The sequence below is a fragment of the Heliangelus exortis genome, chromosome 1 (genome assembly GCF_036169615.1).
Source record: "Heliangelus exortis chromosome 1, bHelExo1.hap1, whole genome shotgun sequence".
NCBI lineage: Eukaryota > Metazoa > Chordata > Aves > Apodiformes > Trochilidae > Heliangelus > Heliangelus exortis.
The window spans coordinates 135,310,920-135,329,186 of record NC_092422.1 but is presented as its reverse complement, the minus strand read 5'-3'; the positions used below and the strand labels follow the sequence as shown (position 1 = coordinate 135,329,186).

General features: G+C 37.0%; 1 protein-coding gene across 18 annotated transcripts in view; it reads left to right on the top strand.

Moving 5' to 3' along the window:
• ERC1 (ELKS/RAB6-interacting/CAST family member 1) overlaps window positions 1-18,267 on the top strand; it is a 277,145-nt gene that overhangs the window by 2,087 nt on the left and 256,791 nt on the right. For all 18 annotated transcript variants that reach the window (XR_011730571.1, XR_011730566.1, XR_011730568.1 and 15 more), the window contains exon 2: window positions 8,569-9,402. Coding sequence is in view for 13 of the 18 variants with exons in the window: in XM_071768456.1 (XP_071624557.1) it covers window positions 8,734-9,402 (669 nt within the window). In the remaining 5 variants the exon portion in view is untranslated. The remainder of the gene's footprint in view (window positions 1-8,568; window positions 9,403-18,267) is intronic.

Genomic DNA, 18,267 nt, shown 5'->3' with positions numbered 1-18,267 from the left:
TATTGAAGCATCCTGTTTTTCTTAAGTGTTAGCATTGTTTCTTTGATCCTGTCACAAGCTTTTATGAGATTCTTTTCACATAACTTTTAATCTCTAACATCTGGCTAATGTCCTGACTGGCAAAAAAGCAGGTTTGGTATTTACATGGCCTTTACCTTTTTATTGAATTGCAAATGTTGGTAATGAAAGAAACCTGTGTTTTGGTGGTTTTGTTGGTAGGTTTTTGTTTTTTTGGTTTTTTTTGTTGTTGTTGTGGTGGTTTTTGGTTTTGTTTTGGTTTTGGGTTTTTTTGGGTTTTTTAGGTTATTTTTTTTCCTGATTCTGCCACTTACTCAGTTCCTGGTAGCAGTTATCTGTGTTGCTATAGGAATAGAAATATTTCACCATGCTATTGTAGCCAGTGTGTGAGTTCCTTGCTATAATGCCTTATTCTATGAAGCAGGATACTCTCTCATTGTTATCCCTCCTCTCCTCACCCCTCCCTATTTTCAAGCCTTTCCTCCCAAAAGCCTCTCTTGTGCAGAGATTTGTTGCAACACTTACCTGGCTATGCTGCTTGAAAATTGTAGTGCGTTTAGAAGACCTGGGTTGTTTTATATGAGTATGGTATGCTCAGAAATGAATGGGTGGATGCATGCATTCCTGAAGCTTTTTAAATAATCAAACTGATGGCTAGAATTAAGGAACAATAATATGCATTCTTGAATCTTGCTGGCTACCCTGCTCTAAGAGCACCCTGGGTGATGAGGCCTCTATCCTCATTCCCTGTTTAAGCCAAGATTTTAACTGGCATGCAGTGGGCTGCTGTATGGCAGAGGTAGATCACGAGATCTAGAAAATCCAATGCTGATTTAGGGAAGTGAAGTTTTCAGGTGTGATGGTTCTGTCAATATTGTTAATATAGCTTTGTTGTCAGAGAAATTATGGAAATTCTGTAGATGAAGCATGCTTGGTTTTGCACAGTGATGTTACCCATGGTGACTCTAGGCTAGCAGTCTACATGTATTCACTAGTGCTTCTAGGTACTTCTGGCCATTTGAAATATCATTACTTTTAGCATTGTGTTTCCACTCTTGGAAAGTTGCTCGTTGGTTACATGCCACCTGAGGGAAGAGAGAAACAACCATGCTCATAAACACGGGGTATTTACAGACTGTATACTCTTACAGCTTGGGCTGTATGAACTCTTCAGCTTCACAGACAGAAAATACATGTCCACATGTCTTCAGTCTTCTTGGTAATTATAAGAATGATTTCATCACTAGGAAATTTATGTGCATATTCTGACTTCTGTTGCTTTTTCTTTTGAACTTTTTTAAAAGGGAAAAAGGCACATGATAATTTTTGCTGTATATTTCCTGTCTGATTTTAAATTTAGATACTTATAATCATCTCCCAATCATTGCCCAAACCAAGTCTTGATGCACCTTCCTAGACTGCACATGTCAGCATGAAGAACATAGGAAAAGGAGGGACCAGGGGGTCTGTAGGTCCAATACCAGGGAAACCCACACAAGAAGCAGAAATTGAGAGTGGTCCACAATATATCTGCAGTATGTGCTAATAATCATCCTTTAACAAAATCAAGGTTGCCAGTCCTAAAACTAGGAGAGGTGCTGAATAGTGTCCAAGATTTCTGCCATGAATAGGGTGCCTTTAATTGTGATTTGCATAAGAAATACATCTTCAGTCTTTGGAGGAAGACAAGCATTTTTATTGGTACACAGTAACTTGACCATATAGTGCAGGTTAACTAAAGCCAAATTTAGTGACCAGGTTGACTCTTAGTATGCTGTGAGTAGAACCATTTTAGTTGGACAAATGAGATGAGGTAATGCCCCTAGAAATATCAGTAGCACCTCATGTTCCACCTCAAGTTGAGGATGACCTCATCAGGTTTAGTAAAAAAATGCTTATAAGCAAGTGTTTTATCACAAAGAGTTTGTAAATAAGGATTTAGCTCAAATACTTGTATTTTTATAGTAACAGTGAAGGAGAATCTAATGGAATGCAGCTGTGATGGTAAAAGTATACCCTTTGTGGCACATAACAAGATATATGGGAACTGGAAGAAACAATAACTTATGTCAGTTAAAACTGATTTTGCAAAGAAGCTGCTATAGAGCAGAGCATGTTTTGTCAAATTAATTATTTATTCCTTGTGGAGTAAGTGGATCTTATGATAGGAAATGTATACTTGTGAGAGAGAAATTAACTAGGAAGCTGATGAGTATTTCTGGATGTTGTTTAGAGACTCAAAGATAGTGTATTCTGAATTAGGATGTCTTGTATGAATGGCAGGGAAGAATATGAAACAGAATGGTGTTTAAAAGGGACAGATAATCAAGATGATTGCATGTTTTATAGTAATTTGAAATGTATATGTATCATTTATATTAACCATTTGAATTTAAAGAGTGTGTAACAGGGCCTACCTTTTACAAAACATGGTTTTCAATATGTCACTCACCTAAACATTATGAGGATTTTTCGAGATATTTTTCTGGGAAAATCTCTCTGTGTATCAATTCCTATCTTCTCATGTTCAGTGAGGCAAAACAAGGGCGCTCTTACTTTCAGTGAACTTGGCAGATGTGCAAGTCAGTGAACTTGTTTAAAAAAAGAATACAACAACATACCTTTAAAAAGAATTTGATTTAAACAGGTGCCATTGTTTGGACATGTATTCACGTGTAATCTAGGAGTGACAGTCAATCACTATATGAACAGTTCCTTTTTTGTTTTATTTCTATCTTGAATTCATTCATCCCCTTTTCTTTCTTGCTGTCAAGGCCATGAGGATAGGAACATTTCAGTATGGGTAAACAACCCAGAATTCTGTGGGTTCAGTGCCTTGTTCAGCACTAGCTGGCTTGCAAATGATTTCCAAAGTAAACTTTCTTCTGTCGTTTTCTTGTGTAACAGTCAGTAGTTTAGCATGAAAGTAATGAGCTTTTTTACCTTCCAGAAGTAGTCACACCTAAAATCTATATTGTAGTACTAAGATTGATACTTCAAATTGTTTATGTAAAGTGGCATGGCAACAGTAGCTTTTGTGGTTGTGGTGTGCATCAGAAAGTAACAGGAATTCAAATTTTTTGTCTTCATCTTGGTTCACACAACTCTGAGCTGTTGTGAATCCTGTCTATTCTGACATTGCACCCACTATGTGAATTCCAGGGTGAAGATAGTTGTCAAGTTTTTACTGGAATATAAATTTTTCCTGTTCTGGAATTATTGGGTTTTTTTGTTTTATTTGTTTTGTTTTCCCTTGCTCTGTTCTGGTGCCCAGGTCCCATTGTTTATTCTAGTCATTCGTATTTGTGTTTAACTATTAGGGTATGAATTAGGAAAATGTGAACAATTGCTGCTTCTGTTAAAGAAGTCTAATGTGTCTGCAGTAGCACTTTATCAGATTAAGACAGCTCTTGTAAAGGCTGCCTTTTCTGTTGCTGTTAGAGAGTTCACATTCAAAGCTTTCCTAGTGCAGACAAGGGGATTGGTGCTACAAGGAAGTTCAGTCTTCTGGGAGCCTGGGTATCTGGCATCCATGGGATGCTCATGGGAGGCACTGGAGGGGACACTGTGCTGTAAGGTGTGTTTGCCTGCCTGGTTCTTGATCAAACTGCCCTGTTCCTGACAATCAGGTGGTGAAGGTGTTAGGGATTTGAGTCTCTGAATGTTGTTTGTGAGCTGGTGTCAGCCTTGAACAGAAACTGCAGAAAAGAAATTTAGATTAAATGTTACTTGCTGAAGTATTCTGAATGCTAAAGCAAAGTTATTCCCAAATGAATTTATTTTAACAAATATAAGCAGGGTTTTTTTTCTATATTTCTGCAATATGTTTTTCTGTATTTGATTTGCTTACTTACCTGGAAGTACTTGCTCTGATATTAGTATTTGTCCTGGAGAAGGGGAGATAGGAGAGGCATCATATATATATATATGACAGATCCTCTAGAGGTTAGCAAAACCTTATGTTAATGAATCTTCTGCTTTGTATCATCTGGAGCCAGGAATGTCTGCTCTCTGAGACATTGGTTTACATAAAATTCTCGATATAGGGCCTGAGTCTGATGGCACTGGCAAACACATCTTATTTTGTTGGATGCTTTATCCTGAAGTTGATTATATTTCTACTATGCCTGAGGCTAGTTCTTTAATTGAAAAATACCAGATCTTTTCACAAAGCTGTTGTACCTATTCCTGTCCTCTCTTACTTCATAACTGCCGTACAAGTAAATCTGTTCCATTTTACTGTACTTTCAACATTCTAGGTTCTGATGCCAGAGTTCCTGGCTTTTATGCTGCTTTGAATTACCATTTTCTTTTATGTATGGTTCTGGATATTGCCATACTTCTTGGAGTGGTAGCTGGATTGCTGTTTTGAAGGCTTGATTCTCCATTGCATTACACTGGTTATGAGAGGATATTGTAATGAAACGGATTCATTTTACTTGCCACAAATTGCACTTTAGTACATTTAAAAGTTTACTGTCGGATTATAAGTTTTTTTTTATAGTTCATGATGTTTGCCTCTGAGTGGTTTGGGGCAGTTACCTGTAATCTCAGAAGATATTTTTCTTAGCTGGTACTTCAGGCAGGGTGTAATGTTATCTATCATGTAATTTTCATACAGAAAATGTGTTAATAACTTTCCTTTTTTCCAACCTTTTCCTACAATATTGTGTAATTTTCATCTCTTCATTTCTTTATTTTATGCTTCTGATAGTCCTTTCAAGCTCTCTTGTAATCACTAGATAGCATTTTCCACTAATACTAAAGCAGGTTGATTGTCTACTTCCAAAGCTGCTATGACAATCTCTAGGTACATATATAAAGTTTTTACTTTGGCTAATTTTTTTTTTTTTTTTTTTTTTTTTGGCTCACAGATAGGATGCTCTTTGGAAATTTTTGTTCTTGTAGTGAACAACAGAGCTGTTAGACAAATGTAAAGATTTTGTGTTGGTTGGTTTTGTTTTTTGTTTTTGTTGTTCCAGTTCATAGGCTCTTTCTTTGTAGTCCTAGGTAAGAATTCTTGTATTGGCAAAAAGCACCAAAAGACACCTACAGGAGCATTTCCAAAGGAAAAATGGTCAATAAATTCATATCACAGTTGGACAATGTTCCCTGGGGTTACCACCATCCTGTAAGGTTAAGGGATGATTTATTTGTGCCTAGATTTAGCATCACAGTAGAAGAGGAAAAAAAAGTAACAGTGCTGCATGTTGGCCTGGAAGAGAAGTGGCTGTACTTCTGAGATTCCTAGCAAAATGCTAGTGTGGTTCAGAATATCGAAAAACTTTAACTTTTTTTTTATTATGGTGCTGTCTGAAAGAAATCTTCCATGTAATTTTGCTCGGTGTCCTGAAGGGAAACTAGGATCCTTTCTTCTTCCATATAAATTGGTATTGTGAATGAGGAAAGGCATTTCTGTCACTTGCTTCTCTTTGTTATTTGAGGATGAAAGTTATTTTTCCTGGTGTGAATTGTCTTGATATCTACTTCTGTTTATGGATTCCTAGTAGCAACAAAGTGAAATGGATGGTAATAAGTGCTATTAGAATTTTTAAAAATTTTTTAATATTTAAGATTTATCCTGTAATGTGGGCTTTTTCTCTTGAATGGTGACAGATCTAAGTGAGTGAAAATAGTGAAACTGGCTGTGTGGTTGGAAGTGTGTATTTAGTTAATATTTGAAATAGTCACAATTTTAAAGTCTTTAGAGTAGTGTAATGAAAGTTTTCATTTCAAGAGAAATACTGGAGGGTTATGTTTGCTTGTTTTTATTTTCTTAATCTACTGCTTTTGTTTGGTTTTGCTGTTGCAAAGTAAGCTCAGCTTAAGGACTGGTGGTGATGGCAGTGATGTCCAAGCTCTTATTCCTGAGTTCTTGGAATCCTTTCTGTAAACCTAATCAACAGCTAATTCTAGCAGTTGGCTTTCATAGCATGAATTGTTTTATTTCTGTGGACTATCAGAGGGGGGTGATGCCTACCTGTGAAGCAAAGCTTAGAGCTGATTTAGCATAGGACTGGTGTTTCCACTTAAGGTGGAGGAGAGCAAACCTGCCTGCCCAGTAGTTCAGAAGATGGCTACTGCACAGCACCATCTGTGCTACCAATTCCTTTTAGCTGCCTGGGAAGCTGCTTCTCTGTCAAGGACATCAGTCATTTTCATTTTTTGGAGAGCTATTAATAGTTTAAAAAAGCGTTTGTTAAGCAAGCAGGAAGCAATTCCATGAATTTTCTATTTTGGAGGTGATGAACTCTTTATAAATGATCTGAAATCTTTTGTGCACTTAAGTGTGGTTAAGCACTTTACTAGGTTATATTTCTGTGTGCAACACTCGTACTTCTAGCAACATTTAAATGTAATGTGTTTTTTTGGAGGAAGTGTTTCAACTAAAACACTCAATGAAACATGTTTAATTCTTTAGTTGAAGTTTAATTTAGAACAGCTACATGAATGTATATTTGCACTGATTTACTGTGATGTGAGTTTGTAGGAAATTGACTGAGTGCTGTGATTTGGATTACTTTTCAAGAGAATCCTCTGAATACAGGTTCTTAGTTGGATGTACTTTGGTGTCTAAGAAATCGTATCTGACTCCTTTTGAGTTCTCAGCTGGTGTCATGGCAGAATTTTTAGCCTTTTGATATCTCAGACAGTGCTACTAGTCTGAAATAGCATTTCTATTTGGAAGAAGTGGTTTTCTTCCAGATCTGAGTCACAGTGTCTTACTTAATGGAGCAGTTCCAGTGGAAAACTGTGGACTTAGTTCCACAGTTTATATTTTGTGCTGTTTTGCATAAGGATGTATACTTGAAATAAAATAAATGTCTGATGTGTAACATATATTTTAAGAAGATATCCATAGGTGGTGTTTTAGAAGCTAACTTCAATTATTAATGCCACTGGCTGTCTTTGCTTGGCCCGTTTTCCTTTCATATGTCTTTAAAATACTCTAAAGAGAAAGTGAGAGAGGGTATGCACTTGAACTTCTTGAGGACTGCTCACAAAACAGTATCAGCTTCCATGAGCTTTCTAAAATTACTCATGCTATTGTACCGTCTATTAAATAGCGTGATAATTTTAAAAGTGCTGGCTTACTCTGGTCTTGTTTTCCATTTAAAATTTAGGGATTGAACTAAACATTTAAAAACGATCTCTTAGTGTATCTTTTCCTATACCATCTTGTTTTCTGAAAGGAAAATGATTGTATCTTTTCTTCATCAGGGTTTTCCATTTTTTTGTTCTACCCTTTTTCGGTATTTTTTTCAATCATAGTTTTGCCCTCCCCTCCTACCTATTTCTACAGTTTCTTTTGTAAGTGTATTCCCTTTTTTAAGCCTAATCTGTGATCTGCTTGCCCAGTTATTGTCTCACAAACATGCCTTCAGCTATAGGATTTGGAAAAAAATATTCCTAATATGTGACAAATCTAACTTCTGAGCAGAAGGTGAGGCTAGATGAAAGCTGCTGTGAAAGGAAAGCATGTTGGGGTATATAAGATGCTGCTGCTCTTTGGATCCTGTCTGGTATTCTTTCATCTGATGGGCAGAGCCTTAGACCAGGAATGTTTCAGTGTTTTGGTTTTTATTTCAGCTGAGCCCAGTAGTGACTTGAAATAATTTACACTGTGGTGAGGAAGAAGGGAGACCTGTATAGTGAGATTAGTTCTACAGTGTAGTAGCTCAGTTACAAATTGATTTCATCCCTGTTTCTTGCTCCTCTACTAAATCTTGACTACTAAAAGTGGTCTTAGCCCAGTGCCCCTGTATTAGATAGCTGCTAGTGCTTGTAGAACAGCATAATGTTACAGTTCAAAAATAAGGAATTTTATTGTATACGCTACCAGAGCCCACATTTAAAGAAAAAGGAGAGGGGAGGAGGAACTGAAACATGATGATGTCGTGCTGTTCTGTGTTTTAGTAAGTCCCTGCTGTTGGACTGGTATTATTTACGTTCATGAATCTGAAGTTGATAATGAGAAGTGTGTTTTGATTGAGATCTTCACTTAACCTGAACAAAGATTTAAGTCATGTTTAGGACTGAATCCCAATTTGACGTAAAAGTTAGAGACTAGAGCCAGTTTCCAGTTCAAGTGTGATTCCCTTGTTGCTCTTAACCTCATTGGGCCCAGTGCTGTGGGATTGCTGCTCTTTCAGAGAAGTATCTATACTTGCTTAAGCTTTGTGGTCAGTAATGATTTCATGATACTTCTTAGCTTGGGTTCTTACTTCTGAGGGCTTACAGCAACGCTAACGGGACCTGTGTGTAAAGATTCTGATCGGAACAATTTCAGTCCATACTACTTTGCATTTGCATGGTTGTTTTCACAGCAACAAGGTTTAGAAGTTGTGACCTAGGGATGCTAGCTGTTCTTGAAAGAAAAAATACTACATAATGGTCTTTAAATTTTGATTGTTTCTCTTACTCAGGTAGTGGAATACAAATACTTGTTTTTTCTTTTCAATGTGGGACAAAATGTTTTGTGATAAGCTAGGTATTTAATATGCTGTTTTTGTTGATACAGTTTTTAATATCTTATTCTTATTGATACAGATATGGTCCTGAACATTGCGAGCACGTGACATCGAAGATGGACAACTGGATCTGTTACAAATTGTGATTGGCCTTAACCTGACTTAAAACTGTTGAAAAACTTACCAGGATTTCCTTAATTCCTGATTTATGCCTATCTAGTTGCCTCACACCACCAGCTTAATCATGTATGGAAGTGCTCGGTCAGTTGGTAAGGTTGAGCCAAGCAACCAGAGTCCAGGGCGTTCACCAAGGCTGCCACGGTCACCACGTTTGGGCCATCGTCGAACCAACAGCACAGGAGGCAGTTCAGGGAGTAGTACTGCGGGTGGCAGTGGGAAAACCCTTTCTATGGAAAATATTCAGTCCTTAAATGCTGCCTATGCTACATCTGGCCCTATGTATCTAAGTGACCATGAGAACGTGGGTGCAGACACCCCAAAAAGCACCATGACTTTGGGCCGGTCTGGGGGGCGGCTGCCTTATGGTGTTAGGATGACTGCAATGGGGAGCAGCCCTAACATTGCCAGTAGTGGAGTTGCCAGTGATACTATTGCATTTGGAGAGCACCATCTCCCTCCAGTGAGCATGGCATCCACTGTGCCTCACTCACTGCGCCAGGCCAGGGATAACACAATCATGGATCTGCAGACACAACTCAAAGAAGTATTAAGGGAAAACGATCTACTTCGCAAGGACGTGGAAGTGAAAGAAAGCAAGCTGAGTTCTTCCATGAATAGTATCAAGACCTTCTGGAGTCCTGAGCTGAAAAAGGAGAGAGCTCTGAGGAAAGATGAAGCTTCAAAAATCACCATTTGGAAGGAACAATATAGAGTTTTGCAAGAAGAAAACCAGGTTTGTCATGTACAGTCACTGTTGTGTTAGTGCAGTAGTGTGATTAAATTAATTTAATAAACTTGCATGCCGCTTGTAGGCAGCTAAATTATATTGGTGCTTTTCCCAGGTAATCAGCATGAGTAAGATGTGTTTTCAGCTTTTAAGCCTCTTTCTAAGTGTTTCTTGTCAGACTTAAAATCCACCTCTTGAGTGCTTATTTTTCCTTGTGTGTCATGTGGGTTTTTTTTCCCAGGACTGATGCTAACTACTTAGTTTCCTTTTGGAAGTATTTTACCCCAAGTGTAATTAATATTTCTGTAGTGCTTACCTCTTACTCTCTGAGATGCAGAATTTACAAACTTCTGTTACCGAATAGAACCAAATTGTTGTTGAATGCTGACAGATTGCCAGTAAAACGAAGTTCACATTACACTGATCTTTACTGCTCCAGTCTAAACCTCCTGACCTAGAGTTTTGCACTCAGAGATACAAATTGTGTTCTTTACTTCACTTAAGTAGCACTGTGTTCTTTACTTCAGTTAAGTAGCACTGTTTAATACCTGCTCATCTATTCCTTTGTTGTAAGCTTTGCACATCTTGTTGCACAAGTATCATAAAGCACCCTACAATTTTGGCTTTTTTAGTGGTCTGGCTAGTTAGCAAATAGGTAGATGAAAAGAGAATTTTTGGGTGTCTGTTTCCTTTGTCTTGTCATTTTTAAAAGCATCCCTAAATTAGAATAAAACTGAGAGGTTGATTAAAATTGAGGTCTCTTTGTAGTAAGCTCTGCTTATTAAAAAAAATTTTTTTTTTTAGATTTTTCCACCAAGACTTTCATGCTTAACTTAATCCTGAAGTAACTACTTCTCTTTGAGTTAGTGTCCTCTTGTTTCTTGCCAGAGGTGAGTTGGGCACCTCTCTGGGCTCTCCAGTAAGAAACCTTCCTACTCTTATGGAAAACAGGCCCACTGTCCAACTACAAAAGCTTCTTGAAATGTAACTCACCTTTCACTATGACAAAACTGCTTTCCCTGTTGAGGTTTTTAAATATCCAAGAATATAGTTTCCATAATTCAAGTGTGACTAAGAACTTCAATATCTTAAGGTATACTTGATATTTTAGGCAGTGCTTTTTTTAAGATTTGCTTTTGAAAGTGGAGATGAGGAGGGAAACTGCTGGAGGTGAAAGTAGTTCTTGGTAGTACCTGCGATGTTATACTCTTGGGTGACCTTTCTTACATAGCAGAGTCCTTTTGGTTACTGATAACTTACTACTCTGAAGCTGTCTGAAATTTTCTTTTCTCATTTTAAAGAACTGAGTTGAAGAAAGAAAGTTGCTTTTTTTAAGTTATGAAATAATTTAATGGACTTGTAATGTAGTTTTAAAGCTGTGTTCTTACCTAGTAGTAAGAATCACAGCATGGGATTTATTAGTGTGTGGCAACTCAGACTTCATCCAGACAACTTCATCTGTCTTCTTCGAATGAAGAAAACCTAAAGTTAAATAATTTTTATTACAAAGGTAAGCTTTCCTTAGGAGTAATATTGTGAAAAATTTAGTTATAGTGATACAGTAATAGTATAATGAGTATATGGAATACCATTCACTCTGTTTTCTGATGCATTTTGTATTTCAACTGCAGGTAGGTATTTTAATTATCACATTCTGTTTGGTTTTAAGTTCTGTTTTCGTAATAACATTTTTTATTAAACCAGTTTTGACAATCAGGGATGCTGTGGAAATCTTGCAAGAAAAGTGCCAATGTATGGTTTAGAAAAGACTGAGCAGTTGCTAAATATGGATAGATTGTAGAATAGTGATTCCTCTATCTGAGGGGCTTTATTCCTTGTCTTTCCTTTATCCCCTTATTAAACATTTACAGATATTTCCAGACTACTGTTCTCCAGGAAATCACTATAATTACTACCACACTAGTAGAATTGTGTAACTTTGGTCCAAAAAAGGAAGGGTGCAATTTGAAAGTAAAAGTGTATTACTGCATTGAGCTGTAAAAACTAAGAATGCTAATTAATAGATTATAGTTAGCTAACAGTGTACTGTAATTAAACTCTGAATTCATTATATCTTTTATAGCCTTTTGGAGTTGGCCACTTCAGCCCTTTTATAAGGAAGATCAGTTTAATAGGATTTACTGTAATTAAACAGACTACTCTGTTTAGACACTGAACAGGGGATTTCTCTGATCTGTAGGGGGACCAGAAAAATCTGTTCATTACCCCTTCACCCTCCCCACAAAATGAGTTCCACTATAATTGCAGGAACTGGTGTTTTAGACCTCAGTACAAGTACTTGAGCACATCACTTTTAATAAAGACTCCTCACATGGGCAGAAATTGTGCTTTATATTGAGTATAGCTAAGGCCAAATGCATTGTTAAAAATTGGCTCAACTCATGAGTTGGTGGATGAATCACACCATTATCTTATAGTTGTCTTAATCTCTTTGCTGGGGTCTTGCTTCTTTATGCCTTTATGAACACTTGATTGTCCTTGGTTGTATTCTTTTTATTGCTGTCCTTGTCACCTCAAATTCGAATGATTGAATTGCCTTGTGGTTTTGGAAGTTGTTAAAATTTGAGTTCTGGTGGGTTGCAACCTCAGCCTCTTGTGAAAAATGCGATGGTGTCTTTGGGTTTTCTTCTCCAGTAATTGGGAATGTGTGCAAAGCATTCACATACTGCTTACTGATTATTCCAAGAAATCATCTGGATTCAGTGAAGACCAGAGAATGAACAGGGAAATTAAAGAGCATGCTGCCTGTTCTGAAGCAGTCACATCTTTTTTTCTTTTTGTCTGTCTTCTCAAGGCAATAGGTAGCAGGAATATCTTGGATATAATACTGAGAACATGGTGCACATGCACCCATGCAGCTTTCACTTAAGTTGAGAGTGGTTTAATCTTGCTCTGTTGTGGTATTTTCACAAGTTGTGGTGTGTAACACACCTGCATTCATCAGCTGCTCTGAGAAAATACTACATCTGTGCAATGGAGTATACTCTGAAGTTTTTTATCATCTTTTGTTACTGATCTTGAAAAGCCAGAAAATCCTTTCTTTTCAAAAATGGGGAAAGTAATTGTCATCTTGAAGAGCTTAAAACTAAGCATGGAAAGTATTCCTGCAGTTAATGTAGGTTCTTGGAAAAATACAATAGTTTTCAGTGCAGTGTGAGTTTAACCAGTTATACTTTGCAAAAAGCCAAAAGTAGAATGTAAACTATTTTTTTAAAGGTTAAAAAGCCCCATGCATATTCAGGGAAGAACTGATGGAGCTGATGAACAGGACCTTGGTTTTGGCATGGTATCACTGTCCTCAACATGCTTTAGTAGGAACTGTATTCTGAGTTGAATTTTTTTTTTTTTAGTGTGGTTTAAAATTTTCCTAGAAACCTCTTCATCAGAAACCAGAAAAGGGAAGGAAAGGCAGTATTTTTTGCACGTCAGTAGAAATAATTTCAAAAAAAACCTGGACCATTGTCGACTGCTTGGAATTCAAGACAAAAAGGACCTCCTCCTTGTTTGTAACAAGGTGATTGTGCCTTAAAATAAGTAGTGCCATGCAAATTTGATGTCTAACGCCCTGCATTGATATTGCCCACATTTGACTGATCTGTGTTTAAAATGTTGTTTATGTCTCAACTGAAATAATGTGGTACTGCTGAAAAAAAATCTTTTTACTTTGATGTATTTCTGTGGGTTTTTTGTGGCTAGAGGTCTTGGATGTCTGAGAGTTTAACTGAGAAAATATTTCTGAAAGGAATTTCACCTTGCTTGGGGTAAGCACTTGAAGAACGTTTTACTTACTGTGATGGAAGAGTGTGACGGGTGTAACCCAGTGTTTTTCTCCAGAGTCAAGTACTCTTCATTACATAGTAACACCAAATGAGCATTTTACTTTTTAAAATAAAGTTGTCCATGGGTTAGCCTCTTAAATGCATTGGATGCTCCTGTTGTGAGACTGGATGAGCTTCTTATGAATACATTCTTTCTCTGAAAATCAGATTAATTCTCACTTCTCCATTTATTTACTTTTGGGATTTTTAAAAATTACATTTTTATATATATATATATATAAATGTTTTGGTTTCTCTTAGTATTGTGTCATTCTGATTCTAGTACCACTTCTGAGTTGATTATCAGCTGATAGAAAGCTAAACATCCAGTTAATGGATGTTTAATTGTGCAATATCCCGTTCTATAGCCCTGGCTAAAAGGCCATATCTGTACCCCACAGCATTACACTTAGGTAATTCTTTTAGTGGTAGATTTCTGGAGGCTCTCTACAACGCTGGCACCTTTACGGTTGCCTCTGTGTTCCCTGGTTGCAACATGACATTATAACTTAACTTAATTCTCTTTTAAAATAGCTCAAAATTATCTCTTTGCAGGTGCCTCATATCTGAGGCATTTATCAAGCTGTAGCACTTTGTAGCGTCTTCAAAAATTGTCATGTAATTGCCCAAGAGACAGGCCTTCTGTGTTTTGCCTTTTTTAGGATTCTAGAGGGAAATAAAATTGGGCTTTTTGTGCTTGTCTAGGTTCTCCAACGCCCTATTAACAAGTCTGTATAACTTTAAGACATTAGTAAGACAGAGAAACATTTGTATTTAAGATAAAAGCATATATGTGTGTGTTCTGAGATAAGAGCTAGAGACCAAAAGAGTTTAGAGGAGATGTTTCTGTACTCTGAAAGTGATTAGTGTGTGGGATAACTTATGAAGAGCATGCCAGGTATCTGAATTAGGAATTGAAGAAAGAAACATTGTGAAATGCCACTTTAATCTCTGCTGGCAGGAGAGAGGAAAGAGAAGGAACCCAGTAGTGCTCTAGATAGTTGATTGTATGACTCCTTTGAATTAATTTTATATATACACTTGCATTTAGTGTGCACAGTAAGATACCAGTAGTTTTGGTAATAGCGATTTGTGGTGATTTGAGCTCTTCAGTTGAAATCAGATTACAATGGTTTATCAGCAGGTAAACATAGCTGTTTGGGATGATAGTATTCTTTTTTCCTGTATGAATAGTGCTATATAGTTTTTCTATATAATTTTTGGTCTATGCTCATGAGCAGAGGGAAAAGATGTATAGCTGCTGAATGTAGTGGATAATAATTGCATTTCTGTTTTTTTGCTAGATATTAAAAGGAAAGGCTTGTCAGCAAAACTTAGTTTCATGACCCACAAGGTCTACACAAGTATATTTTTACATAGTATTTGCAGATTTATAATGCATCCTCTTGAAAAGAATAGATTTGTTTTTTGTATTGGAAAAAAAGTATAAAGGCAAAATGCACTTAGTTTTTTAACTGTGTTGATGCTGGTTGTTATATGTAAGTAATTTGGTTAGTGCTTGCAGTAGTAGTGTCTTGGAATGTGAAGCAGATTATATTTATTTTTTTAAATTATCATTATACTAGTAGCCTTGAAAAGCAGGTAGCAATCATCAGTTTTTGAAAAGCTCCATTCTAACTTAGAGATCATACTAAATCACCAACAGCCTCCCTCCCCTTACTCCCCACTGGTTTAATGATAGTTCTTTTTACTCCTGAAATTCTTTATAATGCTATAATGCTCTCTTGTATTTGTTTTGTACAGTAACTTTGGCTTCCAAAGAATGTAAAATAGTCTATTTTCCCTTATTTATCCTGAGTGAACTATATATTTTTTTCTTCCTTTTTATAACCCTTAACAAACACCAAAAACTTCTGGACAGATTGAGAGAAATTGGGTTATATCAATGTACATCATGTTTTGGAATTACAGTCAGTATTTATATTTAAACCATAAAGGAACAAAGAGATCCACAGAAAGATCTGTTATCAACATCTGTATCAGTATTTGAAGAGATGTGAAGAGATTTAATGATAATTTGGATTTTTTTCATCTGACCTCCATTAAGGAGGTCTTCATACAGGTTCACCCGAGGAAAAGACTGGATTCTCTTAAAAAGAACCCCAAAAAACTCAGATGAACACACCATCTCCCCCTGCTTCCCCCTACCACCCCCAAAAAAACCCAAACCCAAACCAACCAACCAAAAAAAAAACCAAACCACAAACCCAACTCAACCCCCCCAAAAGCGTAGTCATCTTTACTGTATATGTTCATTGAAGTGACTATGATCTGATTACAAAATACTGGTGTGGAACACTATGAAGAGTGCTTCTAGCTATCATTTCATTAGAAATTGGAGGAGATAGACTTACGTATGACAGTTACAGGAATAAATACCATGTGACTCGCTTCTTCAGTTTAATTTTATCGACTTGGTTTGTAAACTGGAACGCTAAGTAACATACTGTTATTGTTAAACCTAAGAATTTGATGGCTCTGGCCTTTAAAGTGTTTATTCGTCTATATACAAGCTTAAAAAATATTTACATACTGCTGCTTTTTCCTATTGCTATTTAAGTGACTCAAGTGTGTGCGCAGTGGGCTGCTTTTGGCAGGCCCTGGGCAGGAGCTTGGTCCAGGTTCCCCTTGAAACATGGAAGTCCTTGCTGCTCTATACTGCCTACAGTTCCTGTATTGGGTTGCTTTTAAAATCTGATGATTGTTGTCACTATTTTGGAAAATAAATACCCTAAGTCAACAAGGGTGACCAGTTGTTTGGAGGAAATTGGATTCTTCCAGAATTTGAGCCCACAACATCAAAAGTAATCTAAAGGCTGTATGTACTTCCCTAACAATCTGGGGCAGCTCATTGCAAACACATAAAATTACTCCAGGTCATAGTGATGATGGCATTTCTAATCTCCTGCATGACACAATGAAATAGACTTTTTATTGAAGGGGGAAGAAATGGATGAAGATAATTTCTGATAAATTATCTTATTCGGTGCTCTGCAAATACAGCAGGGAGGTGGAGAATAAATTCTACTATTTTAAGAGGGTCCTTTGTTTAATGCCCGTTGCTGCTTGGTATCAGCGTTGTTATCAGGTTCTGTAGTGTGTTGCAATGCATTGCTGTTTCTACAGTGGTACCATTTCCAACTTCCCTTAGTTTTGTCCCCCTTCACATCCCTACTCCAGTGGGATGAAGAAGAAGCAGGGAGACAGCCTCAGCCTAGAAAAACAAGCGAGTAATAAATGGTAGTCTGAAATTAACTAAGCATCACTGGTATCTCTACCAAAGGTAAGTATAATTGCATTTTTTTCTGGCTAATACACATGAAGACAGCATATTCTTACGAGCAGCACTGTCAAGGAGTAGACACTTCACTAAATACTCTTTTCCATATAAGTATTTCATAGGTGCAGGTCTTCTACCTGAGAAAATGTGGTTGAAATGAAGTGTGTGGGTTTTTGATCCTTCTTGTCAGATATTCAGGTACCAGCTATCCCAGGCTGTTAAATTTTGAGAACAGATGGTATTCTAATTATATATTGGTGTTGATTCCAAATAATACAGGGACATACACTTGTTGTTTGTTCCTGAGATTAAAACAATTTAGCACATAAACTACCAGCATTCAGAGATTAAAATCTCTTTTCTTCTGGTACTTTGGTACTTTCTACAGAACCAAAACTTGGTTCTTCCCCTAGTAACTGATTGTTTTGTTCCTGGCATTAAAAAAAAAAGCAAATCCTGCCTTTTTTTAATGCAGTGTGATGAGACTTATGTACCCTTTTCCCTTTCAGGAGTCATGAAATTGTTTGGGTTTAGTGAAATCGTGTCTCAGATGACAAATATGTATCTTTTCCTAAGGGGAGGGAAAGGCTTTCTGAACACATGTTTGTGTTAAAGCAGGTTGTCTTTGAGGACTTGAAAGTACAAGAATGAATGCTCATCTCATGCTTAACATCTGCTAGACTTCATTTTGGAACAGGAGGAAGTCCAGACACTTAAGGCTGTGTCCTTTAGAAGACCTCTTTTCATGTGAGAAATCACATTTTAAATGGTTATCAGTTCTCAGATAAACAGAAACAAACCATGAAGCAACCAAAGTACTTTGAGACAACTAGAGCATTCCTTATCTGAGATGCAAGGTACTTATCCTGGCTATTCCAGCATCTGATCTCACAGCTGTAAGCCTCCACAAGGATATTTTTTTGGGTAATTCTCTTTTGAGATGTGGAACATTTAATACTAAACACTTGATTTGCTAAAGGATCCAGGATATCATGACAAAGCTCTTAAGCTTTTACTCTAAATGTTCTAAACAAGACAGCTAAGAAAAAGATGCTGATCCTTCATAATGAGTTAATGCCTTGGATCTGATCTAAAAAAGCAGTAGATTGATGAGAAAGACCTTATCTTAAGGAGCAGTCATACTTCAATAACTTGTTAGATCCTCTTAGTGGACCTAGATTAAAGGTTTCTATATTGTGTCTCTGCTCAACACTTTCTTGCCAGTGTGCAATGAATCGAAGTTACTTTTTCTGCTTTTCAGGAACGCAGAGTGCATCTCATGCACACAAATGGAAAGCAACTGTGAGGTTTTTCTCTGCCACAAAAGAAACAGCTAGTCTTAGTTGCAATGTGGACTTAAAAACAGTGAAGGAGCATGCAGGGTAAGGTTTTATTCTTCCCCTTTCTAAGTTAGGGCTTGCTTCATGTAAGTCTAATATCCCATCATCATTTATCTGATCCACAAGAGATCCTGCAGTTCACTGTAAGACTCAGATGTTGGTCTGGATTTTGCATCAGCTGGAAATGTACATATGAAGTTCCTGAAAGTGCTTTTGGCTTGTGTGGCAAAATGTTTCAGTATTTCTTTGCTAGATGAGAGAAGTGTACCCGTGGAGATGATGACAGAAGCTTTGGCCTGAGTATTAGTTCTAATAGGTGAAATAATGAATTCCAAAATAACCCTAGAAAAAGGAAATGGGCAGAAAGAATAGGTGCATTAAGGGCTTTTAA